The following is a 19,979-nucleotide window of genomic DNA, read 5'->3' as shown; positions in this document are numbered from 1 at the left end:
AAATACGTTTATTTTTATGGAACTTTCTGCAGAATCAGGTTGAGTTTGCAGCTTTGTTGAAATCAATGAAACCAATGTGACGCAAACCTTTAGTCTAACCCCATTTTATTGTCTTTTTAGGTATAAATTAAAGTTGAAACTATAAGGAACATGACAGACATGGCTGTCTGTTTTGAACAACTTCCCATGTATAATTCACAGCACACACAGTCGAATACTACTAGTACCAAACTCCAACAGTTTATTGGCCAAAATACTCTTTTCTTTTTGAACACACACAATCTTGTTATTGATATTAACACCTTTCTAAACACACAAAACTAAGTGTTAACTCGGCAACCTTGTTTGACATAATTTCCAAACTTATGAAAATATGTAAAATAGGGTATCACTGTTGATGGATACACCTTAGAAAGTAAGATAGAAAATAAGGTAATGATCCGGGCCCCCGATTTCATAGAACTGCTTGAGCAGAAAATAATGCTAACCAATTTTCTGTTTAGCAAAAATTAGCAGGATACTATTCACAAATTGTATTTGAGAAATGACATTTTGGCTGGTGACCATATTCTGGTAAGCAGAATCTTGTTGTGCTTAGCTACTTTTTGTGCAAGCTCAGTGGTCTAGGGGTAAGACACTTGCTCTAGAATGGGAAGGGTCGTGGGTTTGAATCCCACCCCAGCAGTTTGCCTGTGAAGTTACTTACAGAACTCAAGAAAGTACAGAGTATAAAGTGGTTTACATCAGGTAAAACCAATTAATATTTGTTACACCCCCCATTTAACACTGATTAATAACTATGTTTAAAATTCAAACAAGGAAAGCATTGCTTGCCAATTTTTGAAAGCATTTAGAAGCATTGATTGGCCAATTGAGTAGATTATTCCTTACGTAAGTAAAAGATATTATGTTCGTTGTTCAGCAGCTGCACTAGATCCCATAAATAATACTTAGACATGGTAAAAATACAGAACTCTTATAAAGTTATAGTTAAAGAATGTCACACAATGTGAAAACCAAAGGGTGTTGATAGAGTTATAAAAAACAGCAATTTTGATGGAACTTCAGATCAAATTGTATAATTGTAATAGCATTAGTAATGCTGTTATTTGCACTTGATAACATGAACAACTTGGTAATCACAGTTATCCTTGTGGTGTATGCGGGTACATAAGACCCTATGTATTGACATCAAGCAGCCACCTTAGAGGTCAAACGATGACGTAACAATGGAAAATGCTTAGTACGCACAGCTGACCGGAATCAGCCAATGAGCTATCGTCTTTTGACCTCTAACCGAGGGCACCCTACTCAAATGACGCCATATGCATAGTCCTTTTTCGCAAATACCATTGCGCACGCGCAAACTGTTGAATGAGGTGCATTGTGGGATAGCTATGGATCAAATTTGTTCACCAGCTAGACCACAATGCACCTAATTCTAAGCTTTACGCGCGCCCGAGTATTTGCGAAAAGGTCTATAATGTCCGTATAAGATTTTGTTTTGATTTCATATTTTGTTTTATCAGAGATGATGTTTACAGCAAGTACAATACAACTAACAAATAAATACAACAGTCAATATTTACTTTAGGGAGTCAACCAAGTATACAGTTTTTGATTTTCTTCACGAGCTGGACCAATTTCATGGCTCTGCTTACCATAAGCAAAGAATCAACGCTTACAGAGGCCGGGATTTCTACGCTGTCAAGCGTATTTCACAGGTTAGCAGGGAATTGCAACTTGTCCACATGCCACGTTACTACCCATTCGTACACAGCTAGCGCAGAAATTCAATGCTTGCCCTGTAAGCGAAGATTGGTAATCACAAGCGTGTGGCACTTTTACTTAAGTAACCTACATACTCGAGCCCTACATAATACATACATGTACATGAACAGACAACAACAAAAATCAGACTTGTTAGTGACTTTTGGATAAGAAATCAGGTCATATATTATCCAGTTAACTGATATGAGCGACTTTGAGACGTTGTGTAGCAACAGATACACCAAGTACTCTTCCATTGTTAACACAGTTCTGAGCATGTGCAGCGACACAAGTCCCGTTTTAGGTCAACTGAAGTTATGTACTGGAAAGTTACCTATTTACTCACCTTAACTTGCCAAGAAACAAAGTCATAACTGCAATACTGAATTCCAAATGCTACATTGGGTGTACTGATAAATAGTTAAAGAGTACTGTATGAGGAAGTTACAAAAATAATACATGAAACAGCCTCATAGTGCGCCACTTACTTAGTAAGCTACAACTACGGCTACAACTGTTTCTAATGGTGTTGCTAAGGACTTTCTACACAAATTCAGACCAATCGGGGCAGCTGTCAGAAAACCCTTTAACTATTTCATGATACCACTTTCACAGAAAGTCCCCAACTTGTACTGCAAACCCACACGAATCCAATATGAAACATGAAACAGCCACAGCCAAAAACCTCCCCTACAGATCACATACAAAACTACACATGAAATAGCTGCATGGTGCAGACTGAAATGTGCAAATCTAAACTCTAGTTGCATTCCCACAGGACAAAAACAAAGGATTTTCTACACCAAACAAGCGTTATATTCAACCTGTTGTCACATGTGTCAAACTATGTTTAAAACTATTTCCAATTCTCATACACTGCTGTTTAATACAAATATGTTACACATAAACATATTAAGTCAGTGCTGCTTTTCATTGCTGTCTCGTTGCTTTGGTTACTGTTTGCTGAAGTAGTCTTTGCTTTTTTTGACATCTGGCTTGATGGTGTCGCCGCCAGGGCGCCAGCCTGCTGGGCAAACTGAAATGGGGCAAAAAAGTGCAATATATAAAAATAACTGTAAGGCAATCTAAGGCTTTAAAGGTTCTATTGTAGTTTACTGACAATACTTGGATATGCCCACCAACCTACTATGATTTGAAATACACACTGGATAACTGCTTAGAGTCTTATAACTTAGCATTTGGTCAGTAAACATCACAACCCAACAAAGTGATATTATCAGGCTTTCTGCTTCTTAACACCCGTACACTCTAGCTATGCCGCAATGTAAAACAAAGCCATTCCATCAGCTTTATTCCACGTACTGCATCTCTATGGAGATCCTTACCTGGTGAATGTTTCCTCCATCCTACAATCTAGACTGTTCTAAGAGGAACATCTATTCCTATTTTCATCTTAAATGTTTGCCTCTTGTAGCCCATTACCAAGTGGTTTTTTTTCTTTTCTCTAAGCAGCAGTGAACCAATTGATTGGCCTACCACTATAACCACATTGGTCACTTTCTGATTTGGCTATTGTACACAAATGCTCTCATAAATAAAAAAAGAAGAACAAGAATTACCTTCTCCGTGTTTATCGGTGAACTGGAAAGCCTGTACGAGTCGTAATGTTTCGTCTACAGAGCGACCTACAGGGAGATCATTAATGGTGATCTGGCGCAAGTTTCCCTTGTCGTCAATGATAAAAAGACCGCTGGAATCAAAAGACACATTGTGTTTAAAAGCACTGGACACATTTGGTACTGTCACTTGGTGTATTCAAACATAAATACATAAAATAACAATCTGTGAACATTTGGACTCAATTGGTCATCGAAGTTGCAAGAGAATAATGAAAGAAAAAACACCCTTTCAGATGCATAATAAAAGGCTTCAGGCCTAAAGTATTCAACTCTGCTTGGTATACTCGCTTTATTCCTCGATCAGATTACAGTTCCTGGTTATTGTTATTATTATTACTATTCATCCAATACTGAGTTTCCTATCTTTGTCTTACCGGAATGAAACACCATCTTCCTCAATAAGCACACCGTAATCCCTGGCGATCTGACAGCTCTTATCTGCAAGAAGAGGCATGGCCATCTTCCCAATACCACCCTTTTTGCGCGGTTTCTCTGTCCTATGATTCAATTAACAACAAGGATATATGAAGTTAACATGGCGACACAATTAACTAATTAAATACTGTATTTATACTGGGTAAAATCAGTTTAGCATAAAAGCTGTTTTCCACTGATGATAAGTCGATCCACTAAAAACAAACAATATTTGAAATACTACAATAACTGCACAACCAAAAAATAAAAACAATGAAAGGGAAAAGAAATTTGGACTCGAGGATTGCACTTAATTAAAACCCGAGAAACAAAGGTCTAATTTTATATTTAAAAAAACAACAGTTTTCCACTGATGCCCAGTTGGACCACTAAAACCAAACAATACTTTACAACACTTTACAATACAATGCTTTACAATACTACAAAGTATACAACCAAACAAAACAAACAAAGAGGGGAAAATATATTTGGACTTGAGGATTACACAAATAAAAGGGGGAAAAAAATGGATGAAGCAATGAAAGCAGACATTCATATTAATAAATATATGCGGTGTGATATGGCCAAGCGTAATCGGGCTGTCTGATCGAAACCAGGTGATGAAAACGAAGTATGGGAACAAGACACTCGGCTCTAATTGCTTCTCTTCGCCCAGGGGTTACCAGGGTAACAGTAAAGGCAGAGATCATTCTTCCAATTGATTTATAGCTTGATGTACTACATACTTTGAAGCACAGTCAGTAGACAAATAGTCAAGTATAAACAAGGGAAACAATATTCAAGCGCTAAGACTGTAAGAGCATCAACATCAGTGGTTATATCTATTATTTTATTAAAAATAATGACGGGTTGAACAAAGACAAGCTGATTAGAGCGGGAGTTGAACCTTTGAACTTCGAATTAACGTGCCGGTGCTCTACCAACTGAGCTATCAAGCCATATTGCCGACAGTCTCCCTTGTGGTTTATTACTTGGTATTTCATTTCATGTCCGTTATCAAGGACTCTCAGAAAAGCAAACTTAATCACTTTTCTAGCCATGAATCCATGGAGAGATGACAAAGAATGAAGTTTCAGTTGGAGATGTGGGAGAAAAACCTCTCGAGAAATATTCCATGGAAAAATCCACTCAGTAGGGACTGAAAACCCAATCAACATAGTGCCCTGGCGTTATTCGAAATTAAGCCCTAGAATTGGAAAGGTGAAGAAAGATCCCCCTACTATATTTATAATCAAGTTAACACTCCGTCAAGGAATCTTCGATCCAGTTACTTGCTTCTCCTCAATTAACCCAAGTCTCGACACTCCAGGGTTGACAGGTCTTTTTCTTCAGCTGCGCCCCGCATCTGGAACTCTTCACCACTTAATCTCAGATCTTGTCTTTGTACCACAAAATTCAAATCCGTTCTCAAAACTTATCAAGGACCAATTTTGTTGGTGTCAGTTTTCTTTTGTTTTGCTTTGGTTTACTGCGCCTTGAACACACAGCAGGCTGGATATGTGCACATTACAAGTCTTTATTATTATTGTTACGATTATTATTTAAAACAAGATCGAAAGTATAAATTTGTCTCACCATGCTAAATGACTGAAGTGAGAATCACAGGAGCAAGCCAAAACCTCACAGTTGATGTCGTTAAACTCCTTCACTCGATCACTGAAGGCAATCAACTCCGTTGGACAAACAAATGTGCTGCAAACAAATAAACAACATTTGTTTATAAAACAAACAGTAGAGGAAATCATTACAATCATTATTATAATTAGTTCTTTACTGATACAAAGATGTTTGTCAATAAGGACACTTAAAGCAAATCTGGAAATTGTCTGAAGGCCATGGGAATTTGTTAACTTCTGTTCCTAAAACCCCACAAAGATATGGCGGCCTTTCACTTTCAAATTTCACTACAACACAGACTGAGGAGCCCTTTTTCTGCCTCTATTTTTCAGCTGATTTGAATATTCATGAATCCCAAACGTGACTTGTTGAAGAGCTTCATTATGTCAGTAGTTGTAACAATTGGCTCTTTTTGTATAAAGAGACATTTGACCAAGCAGATGAAGCCTAAGCCAGATCAAAAGAGGAAGTTTTGCAATAAGGCTTTGGTCTCTGGCAGCATTCTTTCTTAACAGTGGTCCGCTGGCAAAATGCTAGTGAAAACACCTTAAAAAAACAGTCAAACTTTACTCGTGGTCCGGTTGGCTAGTTCAGTGTTGAAAAATCATCTCCATTTATTTCAATAATGGACAAGTGATAGTAATTATATATTGTAAAAGGTAACAGTTATTATGAAGCGGATATGGTACAATGATGTCTCTATGCGCTTGGGTGGGTTTTAAGTTGTAACTTAAATTGTTCCGTGTGGGGCAGTTTTTGATGTGGTGTGGAACACATAGTTCAGGTGCAGTGAATTGGAAGGCACGTTGACCGTATGATTTGATGAGAACTCTGGATGCGGAGTGAGAAGATAATGCTGATGGACTGACGGACTAGTGAATTGACAAACTAACTGTCCTTGCTGGCTAGTCACTGAAAAGGTTGTAAGCAAACCATGCTTTGGTCTCTTATCACATGACTTAGCTGTATATTTGATACATCCTAATTATGCTTGTGTGACAACTAATACTCATGTCACGATGTTTTAGAGTTTCAGTTTTCTCTACTAATTACCGGTATACATTGACCATCTGTTCATTCACTGAATAAGGCTTTCGTACAAAGACAAACTAGTATAGGGATGCCAGTGACTTTTTCCTTCAGAGCCTGACAAATAGATTGTGTATGGATGTACACATAAAATACATTGATACGTACATACTATACGGCACCATGCAAACACTCATCAGAAAAGTCAAGTCTTTGCTCAACACTTCAGGAATTTACACAAAGTACGAACGCTTGAGGGCGCTTTCAAAACATATTATCATTAAACACAAGTCGCTCCAAATGAGCGCAGGAAAATCTGTTTTCAATCAAATATATTTTCTCCAGCCGGATGAAACAGTAACACTGAGAGGCAGAACATTTGTGGCAAAATTTGAAAAAGCCTTATGGCCTTACGGCCAATTTGTCGTGGCCGAGCAGAAAAGAGCACCGGGCTCAAGTTCTGGTGGTTAAGTCATCGAGATGTGGGTTTGAATCCCGGCCATGACATTTGTGTCCTTGAGCAAGACACGTAATCCTTTAGCTTCTCTCAACCCAGGAGTAAGATGGGTACCTGTGAGGGCAGAGATGGTTCATGTGAATGATTAGCTTGGAGCGCGGTAACTTGCAGCATCGGCTGTATACTCCCCAAGCAGCTGAGATGGTTTAAGGAATGAAATATATGGCCCTATCCTTGATCCATGTTAACAGAGTTTAGCAATCAGCATACAGACCTATATTACATTAGGTTTACCCAGCTGTGGTTTTGTTGATGTACTTTTCATTATAGACGCAACCCACACCAATTTCATTAACTCTGCTCATGCTGCCCAGAGGATGCAAGTGTAAGATGCAGCACTAGGGATTGAGACAGCATCATCTATTGTTTGTTCTCTGGTTAATATTGTTTTCTTTACATCTTACAATATTAGACTTCCAAAAGTTAGCATGTATAGAGACTTGCATGCACCTGGGTCCAATTTCATAGAGCTACATTTAATACTGCTTAAACAATTTCTGCTTAACAAAATTAGGAAGGATACCAGCCACACAGATAGTATTGTGAGATGGTATTTTGGCTGAATTTTATTCTAGTAAGCATAATTCTGTTGTGCTTAGCTACGAGCTGATTCAACAAATAGCACAAAACAACTTTGTCAAAAAATGGCCTTCAGGATCTTTTTCACATTTCAAATTCAAAGCCTACTACTGTCCTCTCAATTAAAATTTACATCAAAGCCATTATACACTTTCGGTAAACATTATTGTCCAAGTCCCACACTTCGTGTATCACAAATTATATATAAAACAACAAACCTGTGAAAATTTAGGCTCAATCGGTCATCGGAGTCGGGAGAAAATAACGGGAAAACCCACTCTTGTTTCCGCGCGTTCCGCTGTGTCATGACATGTGTTTTTAAAAAATCTGTAATTCTCGCTAACGAGAATTTATATTGTTTTACCGTTTTCTCAAAAAGTAAAGCATTTCATGAACAAAAAAAGTTCACAGATTTACAAATAATTTACAGGGTTTACAGAAGGTAATGGTGAAAGACTTCTCTTGAAATATTAGTCACTAATATTTCAAGAGAAGTCTTTCACCAAATCAAATTCAGTTATTTTCTAGAAATAGCTTGAACAAATGAAATGAAAAGAAGAGATGTACCCATTGATTCTCTGGCACAGGGATATTAATTTGGTTTGGACAGTTCAAGGTTATGTTGGTAACACACCATCAATCAAATGGAGATCAAATATGACAATCAATTTGGCTTCAGAACCAAGGCAAAAACCACACTTCCAAATAGCAGGTGCAAGTATCAGTGTATCCTTGCATTATGCTAATATATTTAATTTTATAAATGAATTGTGATTACTTTGATACTTTGCTTTGCCATATTACATCCACATGCCCATGATAAATAATAATATTTTAATAACCATAAATTACTGTGCCAAACTTATTTGGGAAAAATGCTCCCAAAACACAAGAATGAAAATTGAATTAGATGATTGCAAACTGCTTATCAACCAAAAGGGCCTACAGTAAAAATGCAAAAAATAGTGAATGGCATGCCGTTTCGACTCAAGTACAGTCTTTCTCAAAGGCTTAAAATACACAAATAATAGTAATACAGCCTTAACATAATTAAATTGATAATACACTATTTCATTTTACAAATCACAGCGGAGTGAAATGGAAAAGCCAGACTTCACACGACAATGCACATTCAATATTTGTTTTAACTCGCATAAAGATCCTTGTAATTTGAACTTGTTTTCACAATAAACACAAAATAGACAAGGAAACTCGTCCACCCCACAATCTGCCAAACAAAAAATCCTTTGATTACATGTATCTCAGATGAACGACTCAATGTAGACATCAATCAACCTTCGCCGCCACACAAACTTGCCTCATGCGGACATATTGTCGGGATTATTTTGGAAAAGACGACGCATAACATCTAAAGTGCCCTACAATTATCAGTATTATAATAGAAATGTTCAGCATCACGGCAGTATACGAATGACATGGGACGCAAGTCAAGCAATCAAACGACAAGCATAATATAAAATTACTACCCTCATAAAAAATACAAATGCTGGTTGATCATCTTGTAAAACCAACACATGAAGAGACAATTATTTACAGATTCAAAAGTCCATACATACATACATTAAGGCGAATGTTCTCCATTGGGTTTGCCATTCATAGACATACATAAGAAAAACCTACACTTCCCAAGTTTGAGTGTCTATATTCTTCATTTAAACCCCACACTCAATACAAAATAAAAAAAACAAAAAAAAAAACAAACAAAGCAAAACCAAAACACTGGGTTCTTTTGTTTCCAAAATCACAAGATATAAATATTCAGATTGCCCCATATGGCACAGTTAGAGCTTGTAAAAAAAACATTCCAAGGATCTCATATTATTTCAACCTATCCCTGCTGTGGTTGCGTATAGTGTATATTTTGTCTCTCAGTTTGAATGCATCTAGGTTTCAATACAGCTAAGTGTTTCTACAAGACAGCTTCGCTCTACAAACACTATACACCTCAACATCCCTCGATCTAAACACACTTGAGGAGACCATTTTTTTTTCACATGCTGTACCATCTCTTTGAAATGCTTTCCATATGAAGGCTTTGATTATTTGAGTGAGAAATTCCCTCTTTCTTAAAAAAATATGTTACTCAAGGGCCTATAAGGCAGTTTTCTTGCTAATCATGACGTATATTTCACACACAGCTGACTTGGCTGACCAAGCACTGAGTTTCTGATTTAATCTAGTCTCTGATTTGCTTCTGAAGCCATTTAGTCAAGGTCGAATGAATTGGTTTTCACCTGACCTTGATGCTACAACTCCGTGAATGAAAACCAAAGTCCTTTGATACACTCAATAATATTTCATCACTGGAGATCTATCACAGGCTTTACCACTTATGCAATTACACGCATAAAATGATTCAATACCTACGATACATGACAATGTATTGGTCATGTCAGAGAATATCTTTTTAGGGTTATAACTACAGGGCTTTTGTTGTTTTATAAATGGATTCCTCTGAAAAAATCTGTATAAAATGCTTATCGCACAAGATTTTACAGCAACGTTTTTTAAAATTTGTTATTAATTGATTTTCAAAAAATGGTTTGGGATTTCTTGAAGCTCTTGTTAAATTGAATAGCAGTGATACAATGATCTTCCCCAAAAACAATTTCGGCAAAGATATTTATCCTGCTAGGAAAACATTTAATTATCAATTGATTTTAGGGGATTTAATTTAAGAACTTCTTATTATAAAAGGCTGATTACAAATATCTTCGCGTTGGTGCAAAAATGGTACATGTTTGTGTCGACATTTTGGCTCTTTTAAGCAAGGTACAATATTTGACAATTTAAAACTCGTTTGAAATGTAAGTGCTATTTTAAATGACAACATTTTGCACAAATACAATGATATAAAATTGACAACATGGACTTTATAGGCTGTACCAAGGAGTTGAGAAGATGAAGATTTTGTTTTTAATTATTCTTTCTTTGTTTGAAATATTGTCAATAATGCAACTAACAAAATATTGTTCACCACACATCAATGTCAAATCAATATTTAATATTTAAAAATGTCATACATGTATTTCCCTTTATAGTGTTCACACAACTGCGATCCCAAAACAATATGAACAATATTAAATTATCAACATGTGAAATAACTCCTTCATAGTTGAGAATTGTACATTATTTTTAGGATCCCTGATTACATAGCTGAGATGGAATGTTGTTTCCTGAATTGTCTCAAAACAATAATTGTCAATTCTCCCAAACTGGCTGTCCAAGTTTTTAAATTGAACACAAGGCCAATGTGGTAATTATTTGTACAGTGTGAAGTCTGGTTTATAGGAAACCTTTTCCTATAAGCTGTGTGTGTTGTACTACATCTTCGGTGCTGTCAGCATAATACGATGTATTCAAGCCACAAAAATAGAACATTTGTGACTCAGAAAAGAGCAAGTTGGATATTGCAAGGTCTTCAAAAGAACGCTATGAATTCGCTCTTCACTGCAGATTGTGTATTAAAATAGAACCTATTTCTTCAGTGTACCTGTTATTTTATTACGCGTCAATTACATGTAGCACAAATAACAGGATGAATAAGAAGCAAGAAATGTTTGGTTTTTAATGTGGGAGGAATACCCCAAAAAGGGAAAACACAAGGAATTAGGTAGGGACTGCAAACCAAACCCAATGCTTCGGTCTGAGGTGAGGTTTAAACTGGGGCTCACATAGGTGAAAGGAAAAGAAAGAACTCACTAAGCCAAACTGACACCAAACACTATAATTTCCAATGTCGGCTATCTTATCTTGGCGTTAAGCACAATTGGGATGCAGTGGCCGTGCGGATAAGAGCACCGAACACAAGCTCTGGTGCTTTAAATTGGCCAGTGACCAGGGGTAATAATGTTGGGAGCGCTTTGAGATGTCCTTCGGGTTTGAAAAATGCTATATAAAAACTTGTTATTTATTAATTATAATTATAATAATTATCAAACGTTGAACTACATGTAGCTTACCATACCAGCACTAAAAATAGCTTCTAATAGAACAGATGGTTTAAAAAATAACATGGTCAAGTGGAGGACGTCTCTTTGTTTTATAACTGCTGGGGGCTTTCTCAAAACATCCAAAATGATTTTCAAATAATTGTTCAAAAAAATTGATAGGTGTCATCAAACCAGCCAGTGTCGAATGGTATACTTGCATGATTTGATTTCCAATAATTGAGTTGACCACACACTATCATGAGAGATATTGTTATTGTACATTGTCCATCAGGCATCCGAGGTTGACAATTATATGGATGCTGAAATGAACTGTGTGCTGTAAAAGATAAGACTGCCGATCAGAGAGCAGGATAAGAGAAAATATCCGGACGCAAATCAAAAACTTTCATTCCCGGAAGAAACTATCGGGCGATTGCGCACAAAGTGGGACTTTAGTTTGGGATCAGTGGTGTTATTCGTGCATAAATGGTTTGCCGAATATCTTTTGCACAATCAGTCGCTCTTGGAGGAATAGTTTTATGCGATTGCCGATCATGCAGTAATGGTTTGTGCAACCAGCTTATTGTGCAGGGTGCGCATTGACGATTGTACAGGTTTGGTTTGCGCCCGGACAGAATTTAACCCTACGGAGAACCCTGTATTTGTATGGACTGTGCTGTGTACATGTTTCAATTCAATTCATTATCATAATGTTATAATAATAATAATTACAATACGTTAAAATTTACCATTTCTGTACAAAAACACTTGGAAAAGAAAACAAATGAATGACACAAAAAGCTGTGTACATTCACCCCAGTGAATCTAAACCATCTCCAAACCATGGTGATTGATGAGACGGTCATGGGGTTAATGAATTAGACGCTAGGAAACATAGGTTTTTACAGCGTTTCCTACTTTATAAACCCTTAACAAAAATGGCATTTATGAATGGGATTAAAATAGTAGTGACTCACTCTGAAATGGCCAGTTAAAAACCTTCCAGGGCAACGACCTTGCCGGTTACAGCAGTGTTCGACCTCTTCGCTACCCTTTTATTCCCTTATTTAACTTAACATGTAAGATGTACACATTGTATACTTACAAGTCCAATGGGTAGAAGAAAAACACCAGGTACTTTCCTACGGAAATTGAAAAAATTTTCAATGAATTTGATAAGTTTGGAGGTTAACCAATCATAAGGTTTTGAGGAAATAAGTAAATAATTCAGGATGAAAGGAGGGTCTTGTGCCTTTCAGAACCCCTTTGACTTATATCCACAACAACCCCACCCTAAACCCTAACCAGCCCAAACTCAACAACTCCAACAGCATGTTTTGTTTGATTCTGTCGGATTGAGGATTGAGGATTGAACCACAGTTGCTGCAGATTTTGGGCGGTATCTCAAAATCGCAACCACCTTTTAAATGAAATTTTCACAGGTTAGTTTTATACAAAATATATAAGATTAAAACAATCAATGGCTTAAAAACAAAAAACAATTTTTACTTTGCCTTTAAATGGTTACTCAGAAAAGGCACTTTGTTTCCCAAATTTAAGAAGCAGTCATAAATACCTTTGTAGTCTGACAGTTTGATGTCTTTGAAATCACCTTCCTGCATGACAGCCGTGCCAGAGAAGTCCGGAGCGGGCTTTGTGATTTGACATTTTCCGGCAGACATTGTGATCTAGTGTTACTGGCTGGAACAGACAACAAATAAGACAATAATGATTTAGGTGATGTGAACCATCAAAAGAAAATGAGTAACCAGACTACTTTGACATTAATATCGGACAAGAGTCCAAGTGGTAAACAACCAATTTAAAAAGGACCTTCTGTTTCTGTATAGTTCAGCCGGCAAATTTTTTTCTAAAAGACACATCACACCAGCTTATGCGCACTGTGTGGATGGGATGGCTTAATTTTTGTAGTGCTTAGTGAGAGTGTCTTTGAAGATGTCTAACTCTAATGAGTTGCTGGAAATCACACTACCGGGTAAGGCATTCAAGTCCTTGATGGTGGCCGGCAAAAAAACTCCCTAAACAATTACATGAATGTTTTTCCGTTCATATTAAACACATTTAAAAAAAATAGCAATGCGTAGTGCTGTTCCATTAACACAAACAGGTACATGTAGTGCTTGTTGTTTACGTAGAAACGTGCATAGATAAATTGGAATGTTCCATTTTGTATCATGGAGGTTTGTACAATCACTTCCATTTTTCCAGGTTCTGAGATAAATAACCACAGAGCCATTCTTAGCGGAATGAACATCAAAGTATGGTGGCCCCGAAGGGACATCGCATAACGCAAACGTGTGCGCACACGTATGCAATGTCGTGAAACAAATCGCGAATATATGCGCACACGTATACAGTATCGTGAAACAATTCGCGAATATGTGCGCACACGTATATGCAATGTCGTGAAACAACTCGCGAATATGTGCGCACACGTATGCAATGTCGTGAAACAAATCGCGAATATGTGCGCACACGTATGCAATCTCGTGAACCAAATCGTGAATATGTGCGCACACGTATGCAATTTCGTGAACCAAATCGTGAATATGTGCGCACACGAACTGGATTTGTTTTGCAATGTCGTGAATTTTATTGCATACCATGTTGCATACCATTAGGATGATGTCATAGTTGTGGATAATTTGTTACCGATCTAGGGAGTACTGTGGCGCTACAGCAGGCTCCCTCTGTAAAGCATGTGTATACCCAGGAACTTGGCACCAGGCCAAGGACGACCACACGCCTCGCTTGCCTCACAACAAAGACTACTGCTGCAATGACTACCGCTTATCTCACTGTTGGAAAGAAACCCCCCAGATCATTAGACATTTTATTCAAAGGTATGCAACATGATATGCAATAAAATTCACGACATCGCAAATAATTTTCGCAGACGTGTGCGCACATATTCGCGAATTTTTTCACGACATTGCATACGTGTGCGCACATATTTGCGAATTGTTTCACGACATTGCATACGTGTGCGCACATATTTGCGAATTGTTTCACGACATTGCATACGTGTGCGCACATATTTGCGAATTGTTTCACGACATTGCATACGTATGCGCACACGTTTGCGATATGCGATGTCCCTTCAGGGCCACCATATCAAAGCGTAGGAGCACAGAGCAGGGGAAGGTCTACTCTCATGGAAGAAGAAGAAGAAAATACAGAACCTTGTGCATTTCAGCATTTTTATCATCGATTTTTGCTCTCAGTTTCCATTTAACAGACAGACAGAAAGACATATCGTAGGAGGTCCTGTTTTCGAGGTGCCCCTAATATCGTGGCAAATCTTTTACCTCTCTGTGCGTGATGTAAACAGTCCCAAGATAAAAATTGTGTGGTTTTATTCGCCAAGCAAAGAGTCTCCTCTCCCTTGACAAAAACTTATAAACACGTAAGGCTCCACTGGATATTTGCACTTGTAAATGCAAAAAGTTTGGTATTTTAGGCATTTCAACAAGGTACACAAATATGTCATAATGTTGAGGCCATATGAAAATATGTGCCCACTGAAAAAGTTTCATCAAACGCTATTTCAATTCACAATTCATGATGATCAAAATCATGTGACTGAATGTTTTGCTGAGCATTCTTGAAAAAAAATACCGAGGCTTAAAGAAGCCATGTGCCTTATATCATTTCGAGATTTTTATTTTGTAACCCTCGTATCAATACTATTATTTATATTAAAAATTTAAACATCAGCTTGTTGATTCAATTACCACTGTTTATTTATACGCTTTATTATAAATATTAAGAAAAAAAATAGGAAACAAATAAATAGAAATCAGATTTTGAAGCCAGTAATTATTCACACTTGTTATATTTTTTTTATTTTTTTTTTATTTTTTGCAAGTTACCATGGTAATTTTAAAAATTTAATAAAAAAATATTTTGAATAAAATGAAGGCAACTGCTGGCTATACAGTCATACACAGAGTCTCAAAGAACACTTGTAGTCACTGCAGATGTTTCTCCCATGTATGGCTTCACCGGGAAACCATACTTTCTCGTTTGCCGTGAAAACAGGAAAAACTCAAAACAAATGTAGGTATGTGACAATCCTGTGCATTGCAGTATATTTGTATGGGCCGCGGCGTCCGTAGCGTCCGTGTCACCTTCAATCGTTTTTGGATAGATCACGTCCGAGTATTGCTTTTGTTGACACTTCGTTATGAGGTTTTATTTTAACCGTACCCGGTCGATTTTTTTTTTAACACATAGAGGACATATTCAGCTTTAACCTCGTCCCCAAATTTTCTGGACGCGACATCATAAAGTTTTGAAAAAAAATTACTAAAAAAAAAAAGTTTGATCTTGTTCGTCAAAACCGTTGGTGAATTACTAAAAAGGTGAGTGGATCGCTTATTAAACCCCAAGAAGTGATTGATGTACTTGTTTTCTACCTTTTGGCCAAATTTGAAGAAGATTGAGTTTTAAGCAGTCACCTTTTTGAGATTTACAAACGCCGATGTCATCCCGAGAATTGTAACGTGAAAGGTCAATTGATGGAATTTTCAGTCCGATAAAACATCTGTTTAAACCCAATAAACATCGACAAAATACACAAATTTTAGGTTTAATATGTGGTTTTATGTGTCAACAAGTCATTTTTCACATTATATTTGCAAACTTAGCTTTGATAATGCTGATGATTGATGATTTAAAAGCCTACCCTGCTCACCAAATTTATGAATGAAACTGTCTATGCAGGTCACATGACTGGTATGAAGCGCTCTGATTGGCAGATGCTCAGTGTTTACAAAACATAGCTATCTTACTTTCGTTTTTCATGGCCCTTTTTTAAAGGTTACCAGTCCAGTATCAGTGATTAACTTCTTAAATATTATTTTGATTTGATCCAGGATAATAAATTCCTGTAGACCTAAGGGTAGGGGCTAAAAAGAGAAAAACTTCCACGATTTTAAGTAGTTCCTTGTAAAATAATTTTATTATTATTATTATTAATATTTTTTGGGTCATCTGATTTGGGAAAGTTTATCATATTGTTTATTAGTTTATCAAAAAGGGTAGGATGTGTTACACACATTTACAAAAATTGTAATAAGATATATAGTATAGCCATTTACAGGGATGTGATTGCTCTGTTTTAAAATGGAATTTCGGGGGGGGGGGGGGGTGAGGTTGCCCTAAAAAAAGAAACTCTGTTTTTGTTTATGCCCACACCCAATTTTTTATTTATTTCTTTTCTTTTTGGAAACAATTCTGAAAGTTATATGGATTAACCATATTGCTCATTCAGTCCTAAAAGACATCCTCATAGAAACCATTGTTGGGCGTAAGATTACCCACTCCTGGTACGATGAACACACAGCTTCAAAGACAACCTTCTAAGGGAAAGTGGAAAAGCTGAAAACAAGAAAGGGAAATGGTTATTGTTACAGGATTGGGTACTGGTCAGTAGATGAAACATATGAGGATGCAATAGATTATGACGTCACTAAGTTTGCTCTGGCTGCAGACTTTGTTTGTGACGACTTGGTTATATGCTAAGAAACTGACCTCTGAGCATTGTGTTGATTATTTCTACATGTAGTAAGCTTTTATTTTGATGTCCTTGTTTGCCATTATTTGCACTCTAAGAGATTGTGAATGAGGACACTTTTGTAATGCATTGGTTTTTGTACACATGGCATTTTTTTTTTTTTTTTTTTCCTGTCTTAACACAAACAGATATACTCCCCAACACCTGCCCCAAATTAACAAACCATTGTCTTGGCCTTATTAAGCATTGTTTTAGCTTTACAATGACACAAAGTTTGTTAAAAAGGACCCCAAAATAAGAAAGCTACGGACTTTGGGCTTCGGCTTGAAAATTGCCCGAAAATGGGTCTGCGCGGTCACCAGCTCAAATCCTATGCCCTATATAGTTTACCATTAAGACGATGGCCGCAATTATCCCAAATTCACGCCACTTAAATGGCCATAACTTTTTTTTTAAGAGTCATAGAGCAAAGTTCTTTGCATCATTGGAAAGCTATTGGTAAGGGCTTTCCAGTGATACTAAACTTATAAGCTCTTCTGCAACTTCAATTTTTTTGTCACATACCTAACAAATGGGGCCAGTTGAAGTCATCCAAGATCGGTGTGTGGTGTGAACATTTCAATGTCCATCAAGTTTTAATACATGTTTGCATACTTCGTATTAACAAATGAAGATAATTAGGGCATCGGTTGATATATGGCATCATTATTTTTTTCCCAATTCAAAGAAAAAGGCATAATAGCGTGATAACTGGTAAGCAGAGGATACATCACAGTGCAAAGCATTGGCAAAAATGGCGTAGGCTGCTTCACTCGTAGTAAAAATGTTGCATTCTTTTTCACCAAACAATTTCATTTGAATTGATATTATATTTCAGGAAAATAGTAAACTTATTGGCAATAAAGGTATCCGCAATAAAACATGAAACATGGTTCAAAATAATATTTACCTTTCTGCTGGAGCAATGGAAGTGCTAGTTATTTTGTCATCCGCTTTACCTATGCCTCGACTGTGTTTAACACAATGACATTGAGTTCAGTGTGTGAAATTTTTATGTAAGAGAGTAAGCACGTGTGGGCATTGCCGTATGTTCCCTTTTACCTGCCGCAACAAATGGAACGTTCCTAAAATTATACATTTTGCCAATTTGGACAATAAATTATTTTATTTATTTGTTTATTATAATGGTTAATATTTTACTATGATTTTATTGTTTTTGTTGTATAAAATATTTTAAATTATTGTGTTGATGTGGAAATAAATGGGCGATACCATTAAAAATGGGGTTATTCATTTCTTGGTGGTTCCCAAGAGGGCGCTATATTATTTTAACGGTATAGGTCAGCTCCGCGCAGCTCTGACTCCTTTGTTGCTATGTAAAATTCATGCAACCTGCATCATTTTCCCCAATTATAGAAAGCATAATTTTTATGACAAAAGATTAATTTTGAGTGATACAATTTTTTCAGTGTGTTTTTGAACCTAAACAAATTCACCAGAACGGGATTTTAACATGGAGGGACTTCCGGATTAACGAGTGGGCGCTCTACCAACTGAGCTATCTGGCTCTGTTTAACCTGGGTGAACACAAACAAAACTGTTAGGGGAAAAAACAAGAAAATTACTGTATGATCTTCTTTGAGAGAGCAATCAAGCTTTTAAGCTCTAAGTTTTAACTCAAAGTTCTTTTTTAAAGGAGTGGACACTACTGGCAATTGTCAAAGACTAGCCTTCACAGTTGGTGCATCTCAACATATGCATAAAATAATAACCCTGTGAAAATGTGAGCTAATTGGTTATCGAACTTGCGAAATAATAGTGAAAGAAAAAACACCTTTGTCACAAGAAGTTTTATGCGTTTAGATAGTTGATTTCGAGACCTCAAGTTCTACATCTGAGGTCTCGAAATCAAATTCGTGGAAAATTACTTCTTTCTCGAAAACTATGGCACTTAAGAGAGGGAGCCGTTTCTCAAAATGTTTTATACAATCAACCTCTCCTGTTACTCGTCACCAGAAAGGTTTTTGCTAATAATTATTTTGAGTAATTACCGATAGTGTCCACTGCCTTTAAATGACCCTTAACTAAATTTGGCACGGGGGTATTTTGGGTGCGTAGTTGAAGTCAGTGTGTGCAAGTAGTTCGCAGAAATCGTGTGTGAAATAAATACTTTTTTTCAATTAGTTGTGTTTTCTCATTATGTCCTTAAGTCTACGTTGAGAAACACTATTATATATTCTATATTGTTTGATGCTTGCATTAATAAATACCAGTTGACTCTAGAGTTTTGTCTTTATCATGTTCTGTCTTTGGCTTCTTTTGAGAGCCACTTTGTGGCTCCCGGTTCTGAATATTTCATTTCAGTAATATCCAATACATTGGTTTCACTATTAATTTTATCACTACTTTTTAGTTACACGAATTAATGCCCTGTAATTTTGCAAACTATTATTTTGGGTACGTAGTTGAAGTCATGGTGTGCAAAATATACTTTGCAGAAAATTTTATACACGGAGTGGCTCTCTAAAAAATCTAAAGACAGAATATATACGAGAAAATATTTCAAGAGATAACCAGACAAATTGACGCAAGCATGAAACAATATTGTAACGTAACTTCTTCTAAGGTTGAAATTGGACATTTTGATATTTCCGATCCGTATTACCTGGATGTTAGGGCCTAGGCCTTGAAGTGATCAATCGACTCGAATGGTGCTTTGAAACTGTTCCTTAAAACGACAATTTATTTTACAAAATACACTAATAATTGACACTATATTCGGGGATTACTGAATTATATGTCACTTTTAATAACGTTTCACAAACCGATTTTGATTTAAAAGTAGCTGAACTTATGTTCAAGTATGGGCAACCTTTCCAATAATTTTAGAATTAATTGTA

At 36.6% G+C, this 19,979-nt stretch overlaps 1 protein-coding gene across 2 annotated transcripts; it reads right to left on the bottom strand.

Moving 5' to 3' along the window:
* Nucleotides 1-213: 213 nt before the first annotated feature.
* On the bottom strand, nt 214-18,151 carry LOC139945841 (peroxiredoxin-1-like). 2 transcript variants are annotated; one of them, XM_071943322.1, is made up of 7 exons: nt 18,029-18,151; nt 13,117-13,241; nt 12,646-12,682; nt 5,421-5,537; nt 3,785-3,907; nt 3,351-3,481; nt 214-2,806 (listed from the first exon to the last, which is right to left on the bottom strand). In XM_071943322.1, the coding sequence occupies exons 2-7, from the start codon at nt 13,220-13,222 to the stop codon at nt 2,724-2,726; spliced, it is 597 nt and encodes a 198-aa protein (XP_071799423.1). In that variant the 5' UTR covers nt 13,223-13,241; nt 18,029-18,151; the 3' UTR covers nt 214-2,723. The 2 variants fall into 2 exon arrangements, with proteins under 2 accessions (XP_071799423.1, XP_071799425.1); XM_071943324.1 differs by lacking the exon at nt 18,029-18,151 and adding an exon at nt 15,508-15,643.
* Nucleotides 18,152-19,979: the final 1,828 nt, after the last annotated feature.

The sequence above is a fragment of the Asterias amurensis genome, chromosome 13 (genome assembly GCF_032118995.1).
Source record: "Asterias amurensis chromosome 13, ASM3211899v1".
NCBI classification, from domain to species: Eukaryota; Metazoa; Echinodermata; class Asteroidea; order Forcipulatida; family Asteriidae; genus Asterias; species Asterias amurensis.
This window is presented reverse-complemented; position numbering and strand designations above follow the sequence as displayed.